Below are 25,571 nucleotides of genomic sequence, written 5' to 3' on the forward strand. Positions count from 1 at the left end.
CACTAGCAGGGAGCTGGATTGGAAATTGAACAGCCGGGACTCGAACTGGTGCCCCTATGGGATGCCAGCATTGCTGGTGGTGGCTGGTGGTGGCTGGTGGTTGCTGGTGGTGGCTTATGCCAGCCCAGAGGAGACTGTCGGTGGGTATAATTGTCCTAGAAGGTACAGGAAACATTTCAGTGTGTATTAAGAGGGACACTGGGATTCATAATCAATAATTTTTATAATATGATCTTACAGAACATGTTTTTATATCGTAGGAACTTTGGCTTAAGCATGCTGTATCATAAAAGGGGCCACAGAATCAGCAAAGTCAGTCACATAATAACAGCCCAGCCAGATCTGGAAGGCAGAGAAAGATGTTGGAGGCTTTTATTTGAGGTCAAGTTCTCAAACAGAGCATTGACTTTGCCTAAGGTCAAATGAAATCATAATTTGGGTTGAAAAAAATCATTGTTTAAGTCACTTAAGCAAGGTTTAATTTGTTAAACCAAACCCTGAATCTGATCCAGTTCACAGAAGAACATATAATTATATAACCTTTATTCCAAAACTCCAGACATTTTAAAGTAGATAGATATAGTGAGGAGTCAAAGGGAATATGAGGCTAATGTAGAAAATGTTTGTAAGGCTAACCATATAAGAAATAAAAAGTATTTCTGAAAGTCTGGCCCTATTTATGGTTCATTGCACAAACTAATTCACCTGATTCTCCAGTAAGTAAACATGTTTTCAAATAAGTCTTTGTCTTCAAAGATAGAGTGATGCAGCTGTAATGGGGTTGACCCCGGTCATATCTCTTACTGATTTTTCCATTATTTTTTGTATACACTTATCCATAATAATTGCCTACAACATACACAGACAGCATAAATTTCCAACTAATTCAAGCTCTTCTTTTTATTCAGTTAATGTTAACCTATTTCTTCTTAAATTCGATTTACCAGGCCCTCTAACAAATAGACTGGTTTGAAGATCAGATCTTGTCATATTCCCTGCTTGCCATCTGTTTTAGATAATAGAGTCATAAAAGACTAAAAGCAAGAATCTGAAACAAAGGGCCTAAACTGTCAGAAAATAGAGTAATATCCGTGGGCTAATCAAGGGTGGTTAGGGTGATTGTATAATCAAGTGATAACAGGAATGATGATTAAAATCAACACTGAATCCAAACATTTCAGGACTAAAATGCTTGCTAGTTTTGAGACATAACATACAGGCTTTGGTTACCATTGTTACAGAGTGGTCAATGGGTTTGTCAAGAGACCACACGTGGGAACTAGTTCAATTCGTATGCCGAGTGCCTGGTGTGTTGCTGCTATGAGGATGAAGGGGAATAAGACCTGTCCTGTCCCTCAAGAGTTTGTAGTCTTGGAGGACAGCACACTCCTATCTATGCTGCTGATAATAATGGCTACCTGTGGGTCACCTGCTGTGTACTTGCCTCCTGTCTGACTCAGGCTTTATTTACTGACGCTATCTTGATTCCACAGATCAGTCCTTTAAGGCAGATATTGTTATCTCCAATTTAAAGATGGAAAAGCAGTATTTCTCTTTTGTCTGATATTATGCTGCTGCATATTAGCAAAGCATGGTAAATGCCTTGGCAAGGACATAGACTGGTAAAGGTGTGATCCTGGATTTTTCTGTGTACTACGACATCTTGAGGAAATTCTTCTTTTTTTTTTTTTTTTTTTTTTTTAACTAAATTATTTATTTGAAAGGCAGAGTTAGAGAGAGAGAGAGAGAGAAAGGAGATTTTCTACTCACTGGCTCTCTCCCAGATGGCCACAATGGCCAGGGCTGTGGCAGGTGTGTGGCACTCCATCTGGGTCTCTCATGTGGGTGGGCACTTCACAGACATATTAGCAGGGGTATTCATACGGGATGCAGGCACTGCAGGTGGCAACTTAACCCATTGTGCCACAACATTGGTCCTATCAAGGGAATTCTTAGTCTGTTTTTTTTTCTTTTTTATTTATTTATTTATTTGACAGGCAGAGTGGACAGTGAGAGAGAGAGACAGAGAGAAAGGTCTTCCTTTGCCGTTGGTTTACCCTCCAATGGCCGCCGCGGCTGGTGCGCTGTGGCTGGCGCATCACGCTGATCCAAAGCCAGGAACCAGGTACTTATCCTGGTCTCCCATGGGGTGCAGGGCCCAAGCACCTGGGCCATCCTCCACTGCACTCCCTGGCCACAGCAGAGAGCTGGCCTGGAAGAGGGGCAACTGGGACAGAATCCGGCGCCCCTACCGGGACTAGAACCCGGTGTGCCAGTGCCACAAGGCGGAGGATTAGCCTAGTGAGCTGCGGTGCCGGCCCTTAGTCTGTTTTTTGAGTCACAATTTTCTCCTCTTTAAACAGAGATAGTAATAACTGCCTCATCTCTCAGATCAAATGTCAACACCCTCAGAAATTCCATACCCAACCCCTCTTATTCCCAAACCCCCAGTCACTCAATCCCATTAGTCTGCTTCAATTATGTCACTGAAATGATTTCCTGTGACATTTATTTGCTTGACCGTTGTCAGCCTTGCCACTTGAACGTCAGTTTCCTGAGGGTAGGGACCGAGTCTGTTGTGATCACGCCCTGTGCCCAGAATTTGGGTCCAGGAAGGGTAAAAATTCAGTAATCATTTTGGCAACAGTTAATGGGACAGAAAGAAGAAAATGACTGTGCTTACATCTAATGTCCTCATGAACAGTTCCACTAGGTGCATTTAGAAAGACAGTACATCATGGAAAGCTTTGGACTGTGTTGTCTAGAAAGGTTTGGGTTGTTTATTTTTTTTTTTTAGCTATAATTAAGGTTTGAAAATCATCATTCAGTGTGTGATGATCCATCCTTGACCTGCCCAGGTAGTCAGGCACTGACACAGAGAATAGAACTTCACACGTGGGGCCGAGAGCTGTGTGGTCAGAACTCACGTGAGCAAGTGTTTGGCTTTCATGCCCTTCCACAGGCACTGACCTCAGGGTGAATGCCACTTACTGTGTATGCAGAAGGTGCCTCCAGCCACCATTGACCTGTTGTGTGTCTTTGGCATTGTTTCAGGATTCTGAGAAACGAACCCCTCTTCATGTGGCCGCGTTTCTGGGAGATGCAGAGATCATTGAACTCCTGATTCTGTCAGGTAGGTAACTGCTGCACTCAGAGGTCAACTGCAGATGAAACTGTGTCTGGTAAACCAGTCGGGTAGATTGACTACTATGTGAACTCAGACAGAATCCCCTTATTATGCTCATGGGGGTTTACTTGATGAGTGGTTTTATCTGTACATGAAAGACAATGCAAGAAATTGTTGTGGACAAATGCTATCTCTGGTAACTCTTGTACTTTGAAAGTCTGGTTCCTGACTGTCTAATCAGGCCTGACATTGTAGATGAATGCAGTACATTTGGATACCTTTTGCACAATACATACCGTACATGTCATATATATATATATATACACACACACACACACATAGTAAGTATGTCTGGGTATATTTAGATGTAGTCTATATGGTTTGTGTTTATGCATAGGCTATTGGGGGCATGTAGTTTATATCTGTTACATGTATATATAGTCAGTAAGTATGTCTGTTTGCATATGTTGATATTGTGCTGGAAAACAATACTACGTTTAGCTTATGGATACATGACTGTGACTGTAATAAAAGTGTAAAAACACGAAGGGTAAGGCATCATGCCAGTTTTGGATAGTGGTTACCTCCAGGTAGGCAGATTCAGTGAGAGGAGTCTTCGATGAAGGTATAAAAGGGACTACACCAGCTCTGTGAAATATTTTTTTAAAAAATTGGAAGTAATTATGAGAAGCATGTTAAAACTGGTGTTTGTATATGTATGTATTGTCTTTGACATATTATTTCCTTTATATTTGTATGTATTTTAAATATGTGATCAGATTTTAAAATGCCAAAGCTTTGCTTTTTGGAAACCTGTATGCTCTGAATATTTCTCCACACATGTTTCCAGAACTCACCTGTGCTCCCTTGAGTGCTTGCTGGACAAATTGCCAAATGAGCATGTGCATGTGGGTAGCTATAGAAAGACCAGCTGTATCTGTACAGTCTGAGCACAGGCATGTGTCTCGTTGTAGATTGTACACAGACAGGTGGCCTTTCTTATTCCTCCTTTTTGTTTGAAGAAAAGAAAAATCTGGAGGAAATGCCTCTGCTTCTGGACTGTAATAGGCAGAAGGCCTATTATAAGGTCTTGCCTTTGTTTGCTGTATAATTCCAAAGTAAGCTATGCAAAGGTAGGAGCTGATGCTATACTCAAACAAATGGGAGAGCCTTGTGGAAAAGGAGTAGGAATTGTGCTGTGATCATGAGGAAGGGGCGCAGGGCCCTGGTTTGTGTTGTGCTTGTGTTCTTGGGGTGGGTTTTTCCTAGGAAACAAGCGTTCTGTGCCTCAAACATGGGTGCCCCATGCTCCTGACAGTCAGGTGGAGTTTAGGTTAGATTTTGTGTGGCATTCCTTGTATTTTTGAGAATGGGCCTTTCTTCTGGCAAATCTAAAGATGTTCCAGGGCTGTGTTCCAAAAAACATGTGCTGTTTGATGTTGGCAGACAGTGGCTGAGAGCCAGTGTGCACCTGGCTGGTTGCCCTAGCAGTTGAAATTTGGCCTGTCGAAAATTGTAGGCCACAGCAGTAGAGGTATAAAATAAAGAATTTTGTGGTACAACACCTACTGATCCCACTCAGCTCTACCCACCACCCAAATGTTCGAATGAAGTCTTTCTCATCTGAAAATCCCAAATACTCCAAAGTCTGATACATGTTGTGTGTAAATGTGAGGAAAATTCCATACCTGGCTTCATGGGACAGGTTGCAATCAAATGGAGGCAAACTAAAAATATTATACAAAATCACATTCAGACTATAAGGTATGTTTGTGTATATATATATATAAGGTATATATGAAACACAAATTAGTTTTGTGTTCACACTTGGGTCTCATTCCCAAAATTAAGTATATGTAAATATTCCAAAAATCTGAAAAAAAATCCAAAATCTAAATCTAAAACACTTTTGGTCCCAGGCTTTTTTTTTTTTTTTTTTTTTTTTTGACAGGCAGAGTGGACAGTGAGAGAGAGAGACAGAGAGAAAGGTCTTCCTTTTGGGGTTGGTTCACCCTCCAATGGCCGCTGCGACCGGCGCACCGCGCTGATCCAATGGCAGGAGCCAGGTGCTTTTCCTGGTCTCCCATGGGGTGCAGGGCCCAAGGACTTGGGGCCATCCTCCACTGTGCTCCCTGGCCACAACAGAGAGCTGGCCTGGAAGAGGGGCGCCCCAACCAGGACTAGAATCCAGTGTGTCGACGCCACAAGGCAGAGGATTAGCCTACTGAGCTGCGGCGCCGGCCGGTCCCAGGCATTTTGAATAAAGGAGATTCAACCTGTATAGAGACTTCTCAGAGGCATGTTTGGCGCATGAATGGGAAATTCACACCCTGCCGTTGGCTCCAATTTTATATTCTTGCTGTTTGTACATCTGAAGGGGAAAGTATAAATTCTGCAGTGTGAAGTTGAGCTGTCTTTTTCTTTGGTCATCTGGGGCTGGTGATTCTTTGGAAAACCTGGTTTTAGTTCACCTTCACGTGGGCATATCTCCCCCAGCCTCTCTTCAACTGTGGCTGATTCGGCAGAGCTGCAGGAGCTGTCACAGATATCTGATCTGTACACCTGTTGGGTGTTAGAATTACAGAGTTGGTAATCTCATTACTGTAATTCTGGTTCAACTTGCTTTGAATTTTTCCTCTCCTCTTCCCATTAAATTAGGAAGACTTAACACTTCAAGGAGAGCCTCGAGAAATTCCTGTAGCAATTTTAACTGGAAGCTGAAGGAAACTCTTGGAATTTGCATAGCTTTTACTTTCCCTGAAAAGTCCTTTAATCAGTGATACATTATATTCCTAAAGACGTATCATTGGGAGAGTGTGATGACTTCATCTCTGAGCGTGCATCTGCAGCTGGCCCTTTAAGGAGTCTAACCAAATTGTTTTCCAATTTAATAATGAATGAAGTGTTAACGATACCCATGTTGCACAAATAATGTGGCCATGTCAGAACAGCCCGTTATAGCTGTATTCTCTATTGTTTTATTAACTTACAGAGCATGGTGTAACCCAAGCCTGCTGAATTCCTTCTGACTTTATCTTCTGTCAGCCAGGCAGATGGACCTCTGAATGCCTCTGAACAGAGAGAGCAGGGACAAGGTCTTGGGGAGGAATTCAAACCTTACACATTTCACCTTCTTATAAATACCAGTCCCAATCCTAGCTTTATTTTTCCCCTGACTCTGGCTTCTGTTTGGGAACTGGCCAAGTCAGAATTAAGGCAGAGAGAAGGTCAGTGGGGTTGATGAAGACCTGCCTATGGGCTACGGCTGAGATACAGGAAGCAGAGTGCACAGAAGGATGAACAGAGTAGAAATATCCTCTAGAGGGGCCGGCATTTGTGGTGGCACCCGCCACCTGCAACGATGGCATCCCATATGGGCGCTAGTTCAAGTCCCGGTTGTTCCACTTCTGATCCGGCTCTCTGCTATGGCCTGGGAAAGCAGTAGAAGATGGCCTAGGTCCTTGGGCCCCAGCACTCATGTGGGAGACCTGGATGGAGTTCCAGACTCCTAGCTTCAGCCTGGCCTAGCACCAGGCGTTGAAGCCATTTGAGGAGTGAACCAGCAGATGGTTCACTTCCCCTCTCCCTCTCCCTCTCATTTCGTAACTCTGTCTTTCAAATATATAAATAAATCTTCAAAGAAATTATTCTCGAAAGAACAGTGAGGATGAGCAAGGGTATAGAGTCCTGGGTTGTAGGAAGAAAAGTGAAAGCACACACCCTTTAGTATGGGTGAGTTTGTGAGGTATAACAAATAAGTTAAAAAAAAAAAAAAGCGCTTTTAGACCTGGTATCGCCAAACAAGTGGTATAAGAAAGATTGTTTCCTGTGAATTTTTGAAATGTGTTACCACTCGAATAAGAGAGGGAGGAGATATATAGGACGGCACATACTCACTCAGACCTACCTCCAATGGTGGAACTGGAAATGTGCCAGGGGATTTCAACTCAATCTTACCAAGGAGGCAGGTACCAATGCCAGCACACTTGGTTAAGTGACAAATATAAATACACAGCTGATCAAAAAGATAGGGTAAGTGTCGAAGAGATTACACAAATAAGACCAGTGTAAGCAAATAATGAAAGATAGAATCAAAAGGGTTGAGAATGATCCTGCGGGGGAAGCAGGTCACACAGCAGACTCATAGAATGGCAAATGCCCAAAACAGCACTCCTGCCTCAGAATCAACCCTTGGGACATTCGGATCTGACTAAAAGGTCCACGAGAGTCTCGCAGGCATGGAAAGCCATGACACGGTGGCAAAAAACAATCTAAATGAAGGATCCTGGTGAACAAGACCCCAGCAGAAGGATCAGGCCATCAAGGAGAGAGGCGCCTTTCTCTGAAGGGAGGAAGGAACCTCCACTGTGATATGGCCTTGACTAAACAAATACAGAGTTGGTGAACTCAAGGGGCTTCCATAGCCTAGACAGCTCATAGCAAGAGTCTCGGGTGATTGCTGACGTCATAAATAAGAGTGCCAATTGTTAAATCAACAACGGGAGTCACTGGGTTCATGCTCCCCACGCAGGATCTCTGTCCTTAATATGTTTATCTATGAAACTCAAAAACAACACTACTAGTCGAACAATACCCTATACCTGGTTCGGTTGTGCGAGTGCAATCTGTTGAAATCCCTGCTTAGCATATACTAAATTGATATTCGGTATATGAAGGTAATTGAAAATGAAACGTGATGAAGGGCGGGATGGGAGAGGAAGTGGGTGAAGAGAGGGCCACGGGAGGGAGGGAGGTCGGGGGGAAGCCACAACAATACAAAAGATGCATTTTATATTCTACTTAAAACTATTGGTTGAACTCTGTAATTAATACACAATTACTCTTAGGTGTTTAATCAATGCTATAACTAGTACTCAAATAGTATTTTACACTTTGTGTTTCTGTGTGGGAGCAAAATGTGGAAATCTTTACTTAACATACGCTAAATTGATCTTCTGTATATAAAGATAATTGAAAATTAATCGTGATGTGAAGGGGAAGGGGAGAGGGCGTGGGAGAGGGGAGCGTTGTGGATGGGAGGGAAGACATGGGTGGGGGGGAGGAGGCTATTGTGGTCCATAAGCTGTACTTTGGAAATTTATGCTCATTAAATTAAAAAAAAAAAAAAAAAGAAATGTGTTACCACTCACAATGCAAATTACTACCAGAGCTGGTGGCATATCATTCTTTTGGTTTTCTTATGTGCAACATACTCATTTTTTTGAGATGGATTTGATATTTTTGTCTGGTAAAAGGGGTTTGACTGGGGCTGGTTCTGTGGTATAGTGGGCTAAACCTCTGTCTTTGATGCTGACATCCTATATGGGCACTGGTTTGTATCCTGGCTGATCCTCTTCTGAGCCAGCTCTCTGCTATGGTCTGGGAAAGCAGTAGAAGATGACCCAGGTCCTTGGGCCCCTGCACCCATGTGGGAGACTCAGAAGAAACTCCTGGCTCCTGGCTCCTGGCTTCGGATCAGCCCAGCTCCGGTCATTTGGGGAGTGAACCAGTGGATGGAAGACCTTTCTCTCTGTCTTTTCCTCTTTCTGTCTGTAACTCTGTATCTCAAATAAATGAATAAATCTTTAAAAATAAAAAAAGAGGTTGGATTAAACAAGACAATACTGATTGGGGGCCATGAATATGGTGCATTTATAAAGTAATGAGCCATTTTTTCGGTGGGTAGGCAAATTGGCTCTAAAGACAACACTAAGGGGAATTTTAAAATGTTTGGAGCACTTGTGACAAAACATGGAATTATCATATACTTTTCCAAAGTAATTGGGAGGACAGGGTTCTTGTGGTATAATAAAATTTGGTCTGGTTGCTCAAAAAAAAAAAAAAAAAAAAAAAAACCACCAGCAAGCTGATCTCATATTATAGTCATTTTATATGATTTTTTAAAAATCTTATTTCAATAAAATCCAGACTTTAGATAAACCAGCTTTAAGAATTAGTGGTTCTCTGGTCTATAAGATTGTCCAGCCTGTCAGCCCACCTTTATCACACTACCACTTTGTTTTGCGTATTCCCACTTCTTCCCAGAGGACAAGGCTAAGAGAGCAGAGATATTGCCATTGGAAACGATGCTCAGTGTTCTCTTTACTCTTGATCTCTGTGAAAATAAAATTAAGAGGTAGCAGAGACAAGAGGACGGACATGCTTAATGTGTAGTTAGGGTCTCTGCTTGATGATTGTGAGCCGGGCCTTTGTTTCTAACAGTTTCGCCTCGTACTTGTTTTCATGCTTTCAGCTTTAAAATGTCTTGGGTAAAAAGCCTTTGCCTTTAAATCATTAGACATGCAGGCGGTGTCCTTTGGTGCACAACGATGCCTGACAGGCAGGTAAATAACGTGAAGCTCCCTCTAGAAAAGCCAGTCATAAATATTCAGTTCAGAGCCCAAACCAGCTGACTGCCTCCCCCTGACAGGGAAACAAGGATCTGGGAGGTGGTTAGACGAAGAGGAAGCCAGCAGCAGGCAAGGACGCTGACGAAATCCTCAAGTCTCCGTTCAGATACCTCTGCCTTTGTCCTAGTCATTTCTGTTGCAGGGAGAGGGGAGGGATCCTGGCAGCTGCTTCTCCAACCAGAGGAGCCATGGAGGGCTTGCAGGGAGGAAAGAAGCCCTTCCTGGGTGTCTCCTTGTATGATTTCATTGTTGTTTTTAGCCCTTGTCTATATTCCTGTGGAACACTGGTCTTTCTACTTTTTCCTTGTTGAGCATTATGCTTAGTGATGCACTAAACTTGTGATTATAAAGCAAATTAAAATTATGTTATTGCAAAATTTAAAGTAAAAAAGGAAGGAAGGGGATTGAGGGAGAGAGGGAGGGAAGTGTGGCTATCTGCTTGTAACAGTATCTATTAAATACATGAAGTCTGTTCTCTTCATATGCATAAAAATGTAAAAAGAAAAATAAACTATCATATGCAAATTGCAAAAAAATACATAAAAACCTCAAGTGAAACTGGAAAAAAAGACAAAGACTATACAACAGGTAATTCTCTGAAAATGAACTATAAATCACCAGTAGAAAAACATATATTAAAAGATATAAAAGATATATTAAAAGATAGTCAATGTTCAACTTTATTATTAAACAAGAGCACACAAGGATGAGATGCTGCTTTTCCTAACCATATTTGCAGTATTTATTTGCAATATTTGTTTTAAAACGGCTTAAATTGACATATATTTGATAAATAATAAACTGCATTTGTTTAATACATGTAATCTGATGAGCTTGGACCATGCATACACCCATGAAACTATTGCTGCAAGCCAATAGACATATCTAGGGTAGCCTTGTGGCAAAGTGGGTTAAGCTGCTGCTTAGGATGCCTGCGTCCTGTATCAGAGGCTTGGGTTTGCCTACTGGCTCTGCTTCCAACCCAGCTTTCTGCTGTTGCATCCTGGGAGGCAGCAAATGACAGTTCCGGTGTTTGGGACACTGCTGCCTGTATGGGAGACCTGGGTAGAGTTCTGGGCTCCTGGCTTCAGCCTGGCCCAGCCCTGGCCATAACAGGCATTTGAGGAGTGAACCAGTAGATGGAAGATTTCTCCCTCTCCTTCCCCTCTCTTCCTTTTGAGTAAATGAAAATAAGCATTTTTTTTTTTTTAGATTTTTTTTTTTATTTGACAGGTAGAGTTACAGACAGTGAGAGGGAGAGACAGAGAGAAAGGTCTTCCTTCTGTTGGTTCACTCCCCAAATGGCTGCAACGGCCGGAGCTGCGCCGATCCGGAACCAGGAGCCACGAGTTTCCTCCTGGTGGAAGGTGCCGGTGCAGGGGCCCAAGCACTTAGGCCACCCTCCACTGTTATCCCAGGCCACAACAGAGACCTGGACTGGAAGAGGAGCACCCAGGACTAGAACCGGCACCCATATGGGATGCTAGCACAACAAGTGGAGGATTAACCTAGTGCGCCATGGCACCGGCCATGAAAATAAGCATTTGTAAAAGACATTAATAGAGGCTGGTGCTGCGGCTCAATAGGCTAATCCTTCACTTTGCGGCCCCGGCACACCGGGTTCTAGTCCCAGTCCTGGGACTCCTCTTCCAGGCCAGCTCTCTGCTGTGGCCCGGGAGTGCAGTGGAGGATGGCCCAAGTGCTTGGGCCCTGCACCTGCATGGGAGACCAGGAGAAGCACCTGGTTCCCAGCTTCGGATCAGCACAGTGCGCCAGCAGCAGCACGCCAGCTGCAGCGGCCATTGGAGGGTGAACCAATGATAAAGGAAGACCTTTCTCTGTGTGTGTCTCTCTCTCACTGTCCACTCTGCCTGTCAAAAAAAAAAAAAAAAAAGACATTAATAGAAATAGTGGACATATGCATTACTGCCATAAGTGTCATTGTGCCCCTTTGTGTGTGTGTTTATAATATGAATAGAGTATCAGAACTACCACATTAACAAGTTTTTAAGTATATCACACGATATTATTGACTTAGAGTTACTGGATTTTAACCTGCTATGCCATGGAGCTGGTCAGATTTACCATTTTTTTTTTAGATTTATTTATTTTTTACTTGAGAGAGTTACACAGAGAGAGGAGAGTCAGACAGAGACAGAGAGAGAGAGAGAGAGAGAGAAAAGAGAGGGGTCTTCCATCCAATGGTTCACACCCCAATTGGCTGCAATGGCCAGAAGTGCGCCGACCCGAAGCCAGGAGCCAGGAGCCTCTTCCGGGTCTCCCACACGGATGCAGAGGCCCATCTTCTACTGTTTTCCCATGCCGTAGCATAGAGCTGGATCAGAAGTGGAGCCACTGAGTCTCGAACCGGCACCCATATGGGATGCCAACTCTTCAAGCCAGGGCATTAACCTGCTGTGCCACAGTGCCAGCCCCCAGATTTACCAATTTTAAATGGCCAGTTATACCCAGTGTTGAAGGTGTGGGGAAACTGAGCAATCTTATTTACTGTGGTATACTTTGGAGGGTTGAGAGTGCATATTAAAACCAAATCTGTGTACCACCTTTGATGCATAGAAGTCCATTTTAAATGATCTGTCCTAGACAGATACTTGCATAAGAAATACATTTGCAGAAGTAGTCATTTTATGAATGTTCACTGTTTGAAGACTGTTTGCATAGTTACATGTTGGAAACAATTAACATACTCATCAATAGAGGTGTTGTAGGAGGTGCCCAGTGCTTGTCTCCAATGGGAAGAAGAATCTGGAGTTGAGACGTGGGTAAAGATGAGCAGAGGAATGAGAGTTATGGTTAGCTAAGTGAAGTGCACACTGGAGAGGGAGTGCAGGCATGCTTCAGGGTGAGCCGTGCCCAACCAAGTTTGGGATCGTTCCTGTACATGATATAGGACACAGGGGTGGTGTCTTGGGTGAGGTTTAATTGAATATTCTTAGAGGTTCGTGTTTGGGGTGGGACTTGCGTACTGCCCATTTTCTTGCCCCTTTTTCAAAGTCTTGGCAGTTTCATGGTGCCAGGTACATGATGGGACTAGGAGTATCAGCCATGGTAATTTTATTATAATATTACAAGGACACAGCATGTTGGTTGGTTGTGGCAGGCATTGGTTCTGGGCAGCTGTTTTGCAGAGACTGTGGTTTTTCACAGCATAAGGTGAGGAGGGTTAGGGTAGAGCCGGAAGTTTGCAGGGAGGGACTGGGGATCTCAGCTCCTTTTGCTAGCTACCTCCTTGTGTGAGTCAGAGGGAATGTCTAAAAAATGTGGCATATTTTTGTAGGAATACAGGAAAGAACTCTTTCTGTAAGTATCAACATAGATAGTTATAAGAAGTATAATGCTGAGTAGAACAAGAGAATTCAGAGTATTGGTACAATTCAATAAAATTTATGTGAAAACATACTTATTGATGTATTTTTAAAAGTTGTATAATATTTTAAATAACAAAAAATTTTACTGACCACCCAGCTTAATTCCATGGACACACATATTTACAGATGATTGTTTTCTCTTGGCACATATACTTTGCATATGAAGAAATAAAAGCCACTGGAAGCTTACATTCCCAACTCATGAGCAGTGGTTAAGTTCAGGGAGTAGGGAGGGTTCAGCATTGAGGGCAATGCTCAAGAGGACTTTGGCTCCATTGGTAATGATCTGTTTTTGAAAGGATGCATATATTCCTTGGTTTGTATATTACCTATATGATCAAAACATAATAGGGTTGGAACTATGCATTGTCATGGGCATATTTTCATTCCTGTAACACATCAGTTCAGTTGAAGTAGATCTCTCTCCCAACCAGAAAATGTCTTCCAAATAATGACTATTAGTTTAGGTCTGCCCTGTGCTTAGTTAGAACTGTGCCAGCAGCAGATGCTCCTATGTTTCTGTCCTTGACTGCTTTGATCATAGTTAGCAAACAGTTGTATGCAGAATGTCTACCGTGTGCCAGACAGATTGCAGGGCTTTTGTGAAATCCTTCTAGACTCTGCAATGTTTCCACAAAAAATGGGCTCATTCTGTATGTAACGTTCTAATATTTATTTTTTTTCATATAATAGTTTGTGAACATTTCTCCAGATATAAAATGCTTATAGCTTATAATAGAGCATTATGGCTACCTTGAATGGCTATAAAGTAGATTATTTAACCAACTCTTTAATGCCAAATTTTTTCTTATACTTTACTTTTATTACCAGTATTTCATAAAACATCCTTGAAAATTAGTCTCCATAGTTATCTCCTTTAGAACTATGTTATATAACATTCTAAGCACATACTGAAAACATAGAAATGGGTTGTATGTCCAGTGGGGGAGGGGAGAAGCAGGAGAATGAGATGGATTTGCAGAGACAAAAGCAGATGGCTACAAGTTTGGGAGTGTGCTACACACATCACATACACTGTACCCTATTTGGTCTCTTGGTCATCTGGCTGGTGCGGGAGCTCTTTAGAGAGAGATGCTTAGATTCAAAATGCTGTGGTATTTAAATGGCACTTAGAGAGATAGCAAAAGATTTCCTGTGATTCTAGAGCTGTCTCATCTCTGGTAGGTGTGGCCCACAGTGCTCCTGCCTTTTTTGGGGGGTGCTCTACGTTGGGACAGGTCTACGTTGGTATCAGTGACAGTGATTGCAGAGAGCATGAGTGCACAGAGAGAAATAACAGTAAGACCAGCAATAACACAGCTTTAACTTGAAATTTTCCTTGCAAGTCACACTGCACAACCAAGATCAGCTGCAGACCCAATGACCATTCTTGCTTCTATTCTCTTTTTTCACTAGAGTGAGCTCAAGGAAACTCTGGAGGAGGCTATGTGACTGGGTCTCTTTGTATGGAAAGGATGGGAAGGAGTTTTCTATCAAAGGCCACTAATGCAAAACAAAAGTTGTGTAAGAAAATTGAAAGTTAATTTTCCTCTCCTCTTATTAAGAAACACAGAACTTGAAATGCAATAGCTTTCTCAAAATATTTTGTTGAGGAATCTTTCAAATATACAGTAACGTATGAAGAACACTATAATGAGTACCCATATACCTTCCACTGAGCTTCAAGAAATCGCAACATTTTGCCATCCTCTGTTCATAACTGAGATTTTATTGGTGTTGATAATAAGTACACAGACATTTCAATTTGTGTGTATTTCTTTCTCTCTTTTTAAAAGATTTATTTATTTGAGAGACAGAGTCACAGAGAGAGAGAGGGAGAGACAGAGAGAAAGGTCTTTCATCTGTTGGTTCACTCCCCAAATGGCCGAAGCTGGGCTATTCCAAAACAAGGAGCCAGGAGCTTCTTCCAGCTCTTTGACATGGGTGCAGGGGCCCAAGCCCTTGGGCCATCTTCCATTGCTTTCCCAGGCCATTAGCAGAGAGATGGATTGGAAGAGGAGCAGCTGGGACACAAACCAGCACCCATATGGGATGCTGGTGCTGCAGATGGAAGCTTAGCCCACTATACCACAGCTCTGGCCCCTTGTACATATGTCTTAACATACATACTGAAAATCTAAAAAACAATGGATTGTCACTTTTTTTAAAAGATATATTTTATTTATTTGAAAGACAGAGTTAGAGAGAGAGGTAGAGACAGAGAGAGAGGTCTTCCATCCCCTGGTTCACTCCCCAGATGGCCGCAATGGCCAGAGCTGCACTGACTTGAAGCCAGGAGCCAGGAGCCTCCTCCGGGTCTCCCGCATGGGTGCAGGGGCCCAAGGACTTGGGCCATCGTCTACTGCTTTCCAAGGCCATAGCAGAGAGCTGGATCAGAAGAGGAGCAGTGAGGACCAGAACCAGCGCCCGTATGGGATGCCGGCGCTTCAGGCCAGGGCATTAACCCACTGCGCCATAGCGCCGACCCCCAAGGATTGTCATATTTTTAAAAAGTCATTCCAGTGACTTTCCTACATCAAATTTGGAGGCAATTCTTCCTTAAGAGGATATCAATACCAGTGTCTTCAAATATTTCTGTTACATGAATCCCACCAATTCAAATTATAATATCATAGACATGACATACTCAAATTTTCAGTCTTTCACAATACATTAACAAATTAGGAAAACTGGACTAAGATGTTACAAAGTGTACATGGTTCAGACAGAGAAACAAGAAGTGGTTTTCTGTTGGAAACAGTTCTCCTAAACAACATGGGAGAAGTAACTGAAAATATTCCAGACAGATTAAATGCACAATCATGACTCCAAATTGCTTGTTTTTTAAAGGAGATGAAACTGTGAAGACACAGTTTTAGCCATCTGAATGCCTTTACTTCACCCCCGACCTGAAGCAACCACTGTCCAGATTTTGTATCTGCATTTAGACATGTTTTTCACTTTAGTTAACATATATGCGTCAATAAACAAAATTGTTTTTGTAAAATTCAAAACTTTCTGTAACTAGTATTATACAATCTGCATTTTGATTTGTTCATTCAGTGTTTTTTAAAAAAGATTTACTGTACTATTTATTTGAATGGCAGAGTGACAGAGAGGAGAGACAGACACACACACACACACACACACACACAGAGGTATCTGAGGTATCTTCCATTTAGTGGTTCACTCCCCAAATGGCTGCAACTGCCAGGGCTGTGCCAGGTTAAAGCCAGAAGTCTAAAATTCCATCCAGATCTCCCACATGGTTAGCAAGGGCCCAAGAACCTGGGTCAACTTCTGCAGCTTTCCCAGGTGCATTAGCAGGAAGCTGGATCAGAAGTGGGGCAGCTGGGACTTGAACCGGCTTCCATTCAGGATGCCAGCATTGGCAGCTGCTACTTTACCAGCTATGACACAGTGCTGGTCCTGTTCATTTAGTGTTTTGATTTTTAATACATTCGTTTATGTACAAAACCTGAGTCTGGGGGCTCACACTGTGGTGCAGTAGCTTAACCCTCTGCCTGTGGCACTGGCATCCCATATGGGTGCCAGTTCTAGTCCTGGCTGCTCCTCTTCTGATCTAGCTCTCTGCTATGGCCTGGGAAAGCAGCAGAAGATGGCCCAAGTCCTTGGGCCCCTGCACCCATGTGGGAGACCCGGAAAAAGCTCCTGGCTCCTGGCTCCAGATCAGTCCAGCTCTGTCTCTCTCTCTCTGTCTCTCTCTGACTATAACTCTACCTCTCAAATAAATAATAATAATAAAAAATCTTAAAAAAAAAACCTGAGTCTGTCCATTTCCATGACAGCATAGCTTTCCACTGTACAAATCTAGTAATGTATTTATACGTTTTTCTCTTGCTCAACATTTAGAATTCCAACTTCCTGTTGTTAAAAATATGCTGCAGTGCATGTGAGTTCCTCTGAGGTATATGTTTGGGCAGATTTGCCACACATTTACATCATCCGTTTTACTAGATAATGCAGCACTGCTTCCCAAGGGGGCTGTGCCAATTCACACACCCACCAGCTGTATGTTAAATCTTCCTGTTGCTTGCTACCCTTGGTAACACTTGGCATTGTCACACTTTGTCATTTTCACCACTTTGGTGTGTGAAATGTTATGTTAATGTTGCATGCATTTTCTTTGCCCTGATGAATTTTGAAAACTATCTTTGCATATGTGTCTTGTCATTTGGGTTTCTTCTTGCGTTAGGTTTTTGAGTTTACAAAAAATTCAAAACAGAAAATTTCATCTGCCAACGACTTTGAATAACAGATTTGAATCCAGCCCTCTAGGATTGCGTGAAATCTGAATGATGTTTGTGCCAAAAGTGCCAAAGAAATGCCTGAAAGTAATGAACAAACTTGGATTTTTCTTACTGGATGGATTTGTGGCATAAACACAGTGTGGTCAACTATATGTATTTATCACCCCCCAAAAAAAATGCCTAAAAGGTGGCTGATTTAAAAAGGTGGAATAGCTGCCAGTAGATGGGAAGAGGAGGTGCTAGGACATAGCTAAATAAATGCTGTTTACTTCTAAACCAGAAAGGTAGACTTTGAAATAATCTCCTGGACTTGGCTGGAATGAAGATTTAGGAGAGGAAATCTCACATTTGTTTCTAGTAGTGGAAATTTTGTTTGAAAACTCTCTAGTTTTTCTGTTTTTAATCACACCCAGGGTTTCTTCTCCCTAGCATTCTCTAGCACTTGATTTGTCTTGTTTCAAAAGACACTTGTCTGCAACTAGGAGATGATGATTCTTTGTGTTCTTGGTCTCCTGTCTCCTTCGTAGGACAAGGGTCAAGCCTTTTACCTCTTTTGAAAATCTGAGTTGTAGATCTAGAGGTGACTTGCAAGTAAGAACCACTAGCGTTTCTTGGGCCTTTGCAATTTTTTTAAAAAATTTTTTTATTTTTTTGACAGGCAGAGTGGACAGTGAGAGAGAGAGAGACAGAGAGAAAGGTCTTCCTTTGCCCTTGGTTCACCCTCCAATGGCTGCCGCGGCCAGTGCACTGCAGCTGGCGCACCGCGCTGATCTGGTGGCAGGAGCCAGGTACTTCTCCTGGTCTCCCATGGGGTGCAGGGCCCAAGCACTTGGGCCATCCTCCAGTGCACTCCCTGGCCACAGCAGAGAGCTGGCCTGGAAGAGGGGCAACCGGGACAGAATCCGGCGCCCCGACCGGGACTAGAACCCGGTGTGCCGGCGCTGCAAGGCGGAGGATTAGCTTAGTGAGCCACGGCAGCGCCTTTGCAATTTACAAGGTGCCTTCCTGTTCACGTGATTGCCCCGAGCCGAGTGAAGTGGGCGGAGGATCATTGGTGCTAGCCTCTCTTGACAGAGCAGCAGCTCTTGGGTGTTGAGCTGCTGAAATCAGAAGTCACATCTGACCACGGATGCCCCTGTCCTTCAAGACCGCATTCGTCTTTCTCCAGAGCACTTAGCCACAACTTCCTGTTGCTGAGGCCAGACACGCTTGCTGCCTCTGCCCACCCAAAGTGATTCTGTGTGTTCCTTATCATGGGAGCAGACTTGGACCCTTTTGGACAAGCGGGAGTTAGCAGAATTAGAATGCAACTCGCTTTAACCTTGGTAAGCGAAGCAACAATTCATCAGTGGCACTCAACCTTGACAGTATACTACAATAGCCGTGGTTCCTGGTGAGTTTTTAAGAAACATGACTCTGACCCCATCTCAAAGTAATGAAATTAGAATGAGGGCTCAAGAGGAGGCATAATAGTTCTCTTATTGGTGGTGGTGGGGGGGATCAGGTTCTTGTTTTCTGTGATTAATGCTGCTGCTGGTATTTGTTCTTCCTCAGTTAAAGAATAGTGTCAGTTCTATGATTTGTTAGCCTCTCTTAGCCAGTGTCTCCATCTACACTAGCTTGCTTTTCAAAGGGCTTCTGGTTTAGAGCTGTCAGCCAGCCCTGGCCTTGCAGAGATGAATCGGCCCCTTTTCCCCTGGACTCACTTTGTCGGCCCTTGATCCTGAGCATCTCCTCGATGCTTCCTCTCCTCTGCCTGACTTCCTAGTTCCTCTGATTCCTCCCGCCAGTCTTTGTCCTCATGACCTTCCTGCTGACTTGTCCTCAGGCTAAAATGGGCTTCTCTTATTGTATCTACTGAAACATCACACATATTCTCTCTTCTCTGCTTTGTCACCCTGTTGTAAAACATCCCGTGTCTGGCCAGAGGCTGGTCAAAACCCTGAACCCCCAGAGGAAGCTTGCTCTGGAAGTTTTGACAGGTCAGACATAGCCCTGGTGGGCTTGCTCTCAGGGAGGATTGTGAGGGTGTTGTGGAAGGTGGTGGTCTCTGCGTGCTGTGAATCCATTCACAGGACACTTCTGTTCCGTGATGGTGAGTGGCTTCCATGGAGTTGAGTGTGAGGCACATCTCACAGTGAGAGCAGGTTCTGGCTTGTGCTTGAGCCTGCCTGTTGCCGGATAGTGTGAGAGAGATATGAGCAATCTCCAAAGCTTGCCCAACAGCTTTATGGAAGCTGGCTTCTCATTTCGTCTCGTCTTGTCTCTTTTTTTGACAGGCAGAGTTAGACAGTGAGAGAGAGAGAGAGAGAGAGAGAGACAGAGAGAAAGGTCTTCCTTCCATTGGTTCACTCCCCTAATGGCCACCATGGCCGGCGCTGCGCCGATCCGAAGCCAGGAGCCAGGTGCCTCCTCCTGGTTTCCCATGCAGGTGCAGGGCCCAAGCACTTGGGCCATCCTCCACTGCCTTCCCAGGACACAGCAGAGAGCTGGACTGGAAGAGGAGCAACCGGGACAGAACCGGTGCCCCAACTGGGACTAGAACCCGGAGAACCGGTGCCACAGGCAGAGGATTAGCCTAGTGAGCTGCTGCACCGGCCGATAAAGCTAATTTCTGCTACTACCCACAGCCCAGGTCAAATCTTGCCAGAAAATATGACTGATGTAAAGAAAAAAAAGTTGGTTATATCAGGCAAATTATAGCAAGCTACAGCATTTGACTAATAGCAGCAGAATATCTCTTGTTTCTATTCAGCCTTCTAACGTGTGCTATTTGGTTCCAGGAGCTCGTGTAAATGCCAAGGACAACATGTGGCTGACCCCTCTGCACCGGGCGGTTGCTTCCAGAAGTGAAGTGAGTGATGACCTATTTCATCTAATACCTACTCCCCTTAGAATAAGACTTCTTTCCACTGAATTAGTAATCCTCATTGGTGAGCAAATGGCTTTTACCTGTGAAGCAAGAGGGTGACCAGAAATGAGCAACTGTTTATTTGAGCAGCTCTTTCGCACTGGACACTGTGCTGGTGAGGAGGCGTCTGGGATCGTCCAAGAAGGACAGCATAGCGTGGCCATTCACGTCAGTGAGTTTTCAGTCTGGAGGAGGGAGGAACAGCAGGAAGACATTGATTCTATGTCACTATTGACCTGGAGAAGGGAGCAGTAGAGTAGAGATCTTCCAAGAAGAGATGTCAGTTGAGCTGGTCCTTAAAGAATGAGTAAGGACTTACCAGGCCAAGAAAAGGAAGGAGGGCGGAGGCAGGGGACAAATGTGTCAGAGAACAAGAAGCGTAGAAGTAAATGAATAGTGGACTCAGAGGTAATTGGAATGCAGGGTGTGGCAGAAGGTGAGCCTGGGCCAGGTGACAGAGGGCCTGGTATCCTTTGGGCAGTGGAAAAAGGAAACAGCAGAAGAGTGACACACTCAGATCAGTTTTTCAGTACCACGACTGTGGTGACAGCATGGAAGTGGGCTGGGGATAAGGATTGTAGGCAGGGGTGCTCATAAGAGGCCAAAAGAGACCCCAAATAAAGGCAAGGGGAGGAGTCAACAACTTGGGAGGGAAACCTCGCAGGATTTGGCACCTTGTGGGAGAGAGGTAGAAAGGAGTTCGTTGATACTATTGACTGGCAAGACACAGAGCAAGTGACCTGGTCACTCCTATTTGAGCACCAAGTTTGGCAAATGTGCTTCTCGAGTATAAGCTCAGTGAGGGCAGGGTCTGCTTTTCTTTTGATGTGTCCCAAGCCCAATACATTGCAGAAACACAATGAACCTGGAACTGAAGAAATAATTCATTTGGAATGCTGGAAATTGGAGTGTAGATGACTAATAGATGATCTGTCATTATAAATGCAGGCTGGAGTCTCAGGGACAGGGGGGATGGTCATGGCCACTGTGGTAAATGGATCAGCTGGTTCTGGGGCAGCAGGGAACCTGGGAGCAGGTCACAGGAGATGCCTACCACCCAGGACACAGGAGAGTCTAACCTCAGAGGCACCTGGCATTGGGCAATTGGCCTTCATAGTTGAGTTTGCCACGGGAAGCTGCCCTGCTGCTGGAGAAGCAATGCTCCCCAGGTACCTTAGGAGCAAGAGGTGCGGCTGAGAATGAGTCACCGCAGTGGCAGGTGTTCATGGCTGTCATCCACGCCAGCTTTTCCTCTGTGGCACCTGTCTGGAAATTTCACAGTGTACTTAGTGGGTGACAGTTGAGTGCTCATAACATTTCTTGCTATGCTGTGTGATTTGAGTACTTCCCTCCCAACCTGCCCTCAAAAGGTTGGTTGCATTCTCTTTCTAAATAGCCCACATGAAATGAAAGAAGTAAATAGTCCTAATTCACTCTGGACCTGGGAATTTAGAATCTTCTTTTATTTTTTTCTTAAGAAACGTGTCTATTTATTTGAAAGGCTTGGTGATGGGGCATGGGTGTAGGAGATCACTCAATAGCTAGGGTTGGGCTAGACCAAAGCCAGGAGCTGGGAGCTCCACCTTGGTCTCCCTTAGAGGTGATGATAACCAAGTGCTTGGGCCATTATCTGCGGCCTCTCAGGTACATTAGCAGGAAGTGGAGGTAGGACTGAATGCCAGGCACTCTGATAGGGGTGCAGGAGTCCCAAGCAGGGGCTTAATCGATGTGCCACAGTACTCACCCCTCGAATCTTCTTCAGGTCCCACATTTTATGTCTGTTTTATCTGGGAGAACAGGTTGCAGTTGTGTGCTTGAGTTGGTAACAATGATTTCACCAGACTAGTTCCTTTACAGAGGAGTATTTTCTGGTCCAAATTTTAGGATCACTTGCTCTTTGATAAATTTAAGTCTCTTAAAATATTATGTGGATTTGTCTCCTCTTTAACAAGGATAAGCTCTTTTTAGTTTTAAAAATGCTAAGCACCTCCTCTATGACAGGAACTGTACTCATTGATCAAGCTAAAAGGTGAGTAAGATCTGGGGTCCCTACTCTGAGAAAGCATTTATCTAGTGGGAACAGCATGTGGTCTAGTGAGAAAGACTCAAAAGCAGGAGATTTCAGTACGAGATGTCCCTTCCAAGGCACCTCAACCCCTGCTAGCTCTCTAACTGCAAACATTTCAAAAATCCATTCTCCATTAGCAAGCACTTCACTTTCTTTACATATCTTTACTGTGTTTGAGTCCAGTCAACCCAATGATGGGTTGGCCTTTAGGTCCGATAAGGTGTGTTGCATCTCCAGATAACTAGCTCCCTCTGCAGGTTTATTGGGGGAAAAAATCCCTTGCAGGTGTCTTGCCAGGCAGGAATAAACAGACCCCAAGTTGTAAATCATCAGGGTCACTTATGAAAGAGAATGTCTTCATATTAACATGCATCAGAGCAGTTGAAAAGTTTCTTGTGAAAATTGGAGTCTCTGTCATTGTCAGAGTTGACTGTGCAGTGAACATCGTGACTCCAAGCGCATTACTGTGCTGCGGAGGTTTGAATTCACTCTTCCTCCTTGTTATGAATGTAGTCTGTGTGCCTTTGCTTTATGCCCCTTCTAATATTGGGGAAAGTGGAGTAGGCTTAAGGGCAGAGGACAGAAAAGGATTGGATTGCTGCTTTGGAATTTGGCTGTTAATATTTGCCAACAGGGATATATGATTTCAGCATGAGATCTGGCACATCTGTTTACTGTTTAGATTGGTAAGCCCTGGGATTACACACTGTGTATTAAAACCGTTTCTTCATTGAGAATCTTATGCATTTCTATCTTTCCTGAAAGCTTCTTTGTTTATAGAACGTTGGTTATTGATCTCTCAAGTTGCAAAGTTCAGAGAAACAGAACCATCTTAAGAGGTATAGGGTAAGATGTTAAAGGAGTTAGACCTTACACAATTGTGTAAGCTGCACAATTTTTCTTTTTAAAGATTTATTTGTTTGAAAGGCAGAGTTACGGGGACACACACACACACACACACACGCAAACACACAGATCTTCTATCCACTGGTACACTCCCCAAATGGCCTCAACAGCCTGAGCTGGGCCATTCAGGAGCCAGGAGCTTCTTCTGGGTCTCCCACATGGGTGGCAGGGGTCCAAGCAGTTGGGCCATCTTCCACTGCTTTCCCAGGCGCATTAGCAGGGAGCTAGATTGGAAGTGCAGTAGCCGAGACTCGAATTGGCACTCACATGGAATGCCAGTCTCGCAGATGACAGCTTTACCTGTTATGCCACAATGCCGGTCCCTGAAGAAGGCATTGTAAGCTTATCAACTCAGATTCTGTGTGGTCCTGCAGTTTCTGGAGGCTAGCAGGGTCTGCAGGTGAAAAGAAAAGCTGGATGTGACACGGGGGAGACTGAGGACAAACAGGAACTCTTGTCTGTGTCTTGCTGCCTCCAAAATCATGGACATAGCAATTTGCAGAAGGAGCTGCACGCTTTACCTCCAAGCTGCACTGCATGAGGCCCAAGAGTTGGAGAAACCTAAGGAGATGAGGAAGGATCTCAGGAAACATGGAACTGAGTACTGCGCATGGCAACGCAGGACCACAGTGCCGATCAATGTTACAGTATGCAAGCTGCAGTGGTAGCTGACACACCACACCAGTCAGGCTGTGGTTTCATTTGTACTTTTCTTTTTTTTTAAATTTTTTTCAAATTTTTTATTTTTTTGACAGGCAGAGTGGATAGTGAGAGAGAGAGACAGAGAGAAAGGTCTTCCTTTTCCGTTGGTTCACCCCACAATGGCCGCTTCGGCTGGCGCACCATGCTGATCCGATGTCAGGAGCCAGGTGCTTCTCCTGGTCTCCCATGGGCTGTAGGGCCCAAGCACTTGGGCCATCCTCTACTGCACTCCCGGGCCACAGCAGAGAGCTGGACAGGAAGAGGAGCGACCGGGACAGAATCTGGCGCCCCGGCCTCATTTGTACTTTTCAACACTTGTGCAGATTTGTCTTGTAGCCAACTGTAAAAGGAACACCATGCCGGCACCGCGGCTCAATAGGCTAATCCTCTACCTAGCGGCGCCGGCACCGCGGGTTCTAGTCCCGGTCGGGGCGCTGGATTCTGTCCTGGCTGCCCCTCTTCCAATCCAGCTCTGCTGTGGCCCGGGAGTGCAGTGGAGGATGGCCGAAGTGCTTGGGCCCTACACCCCATGGGAGACCAGGAGAAGCACCTGGCTCCTGCCATCGGATCAGTGTGGTGCGCCGGCCACAGCGCACTGGCTGCAGCGGCCATTGGAGGGTGAACCAAGGGCAAAGGGAGACCTTTCTCTCTGTCTCTCTCTCTCACTGTCCATTCTGCCTGTCAAAAAAAAAAAAAAAAAAAAAAAAAAAAAAAAGGAACCCCATCCCATGGAAAGGGAATTCTGGGAGTATAGTTCAACTTAGTTAACTTGACTCAGTACATAGAAATTATTATTCTATTTTAATTAAGTTCTTCTAGACAGTAAACTCCTTGAAATGAATGCCATACCAATTGCTTGTGTTGTATTTCTCTTATGGTACTTGGTCAGTAAACAATTATTTTTTGAGTGGTTCATTAAAGATGGGGCTTCTGACTGAAGATAGCACAATTCTCTGCATTCTGCTGCTAACATGGAACAGGGATATCCCACATCCAAATGCTGGCAGTAATCAGCATTGAGGCTTGCACAGTAAACTGACCTGAGGCTTGTTTGTGGCAGTGTGAACACTAGAAGCCAGCTAAGCCAGTTGCAAATCAGGACTTGTTTCAAAGTTGCACACAACAATTGATCCATGTAAATCAGAATTTCTGAGCTTGCTTTCTGTCCAGGCAAGATTTATGTTGGGATTTCTGGGTCTGGAAAAGGAATGTCCATTTCCTGAACCTGTTGTAGCAACAGGAGCATCAGATCATAATGTTGATTAAACATTATGTCTATGCCTGACGGTCTGTCTGCTCCAGGTGGAGCAGTGGATGAAGACAGGGCTGCAACCCTGAACATCTTCCAGCCGAGGCTGGGTTCTAGAGGTATCTTGAAGACTTTGCTCTGTCACTGACCAGGTTCATACTGAGTGGTCCCTTCCAGGGCTGGTCCCACAACCTCCTCCTTCCACCCCTTCCCCACATCAGCACTTATGGGGTTCCCAGGTTGGAAACTGTTTGGAGCCAAACAGCATTGTTTCTTTGTTGGATCCCGAATGCCTTTAGTGGTCTCATTCTCCTTTTTCTGTTACTATTCTCAAGGCTGTAAAGAGATGAAGAAAGACTCCTACCAAAATATTAGGGACACATGTTGTGTACTGCTTGATGTGTAACAAAGATAAGCAAGGTTTAGGGCTTCCAGAGAGTGTTTTGGAATGTTGTTGTGAACTATTTCATATTTCCCTTGTTGAGTTTATTCTTGTTGCTTCTTTGCCTTTTTTTTTTTTTCTTGTAAAAGGGGAAAA

At 44.2% G+C, this 25,571-nt stretch overlaps 1 protein-coding gene across 8 annotated transcripts in view; it reads left to right on the forward strand.

Moving 5' to 3' along the window:
- ANKRD44 (ankyrin repeat domain 44) overlaps positions 1-25,571 on the forward strand; it is a 356,403-nt gene that overhangs the window by 170,486 nt on the left and 160,346 nt on the right. For all 8 annotated transcript variants that reach the window (XM_089330137.1, XM_051849306.3, XM_089330134.1 and 5 more), the window contains exons 3-4: positions 3,055-3,133; positions 19,981-20,051. Coding sequence is in view for 5 of the 8 variants with exons in the window: in XM_051849306.3 (XP_051705266.1) it covers positions 3,055-3,133; positions 19,981-20,051 (150 nt within the window). In the remaining 3 variants the exon portion in view is untranslated. The remainder of the gene's footprint in view (positions 1-3,054; positions 3,134-19,980; positions 20,052-25,571) is intronic.

This window comes from Oryctolagus cuniculus, chromosome 3, assembly GCF_051225735.1.
Source record: "Oryctolagus cuniculus isolate XC-2025 breed Fujian yellow rabbit chromosome 3, ASM5122573v1, whole genome shotgun sequence".
NCBI classification, from domain to species: Eukaryota; Metazoa; Chordata; class Mammalia; order Lagomorpha; family Leporidae; genus Oryctolagus; species Oryctolagus cuniculus.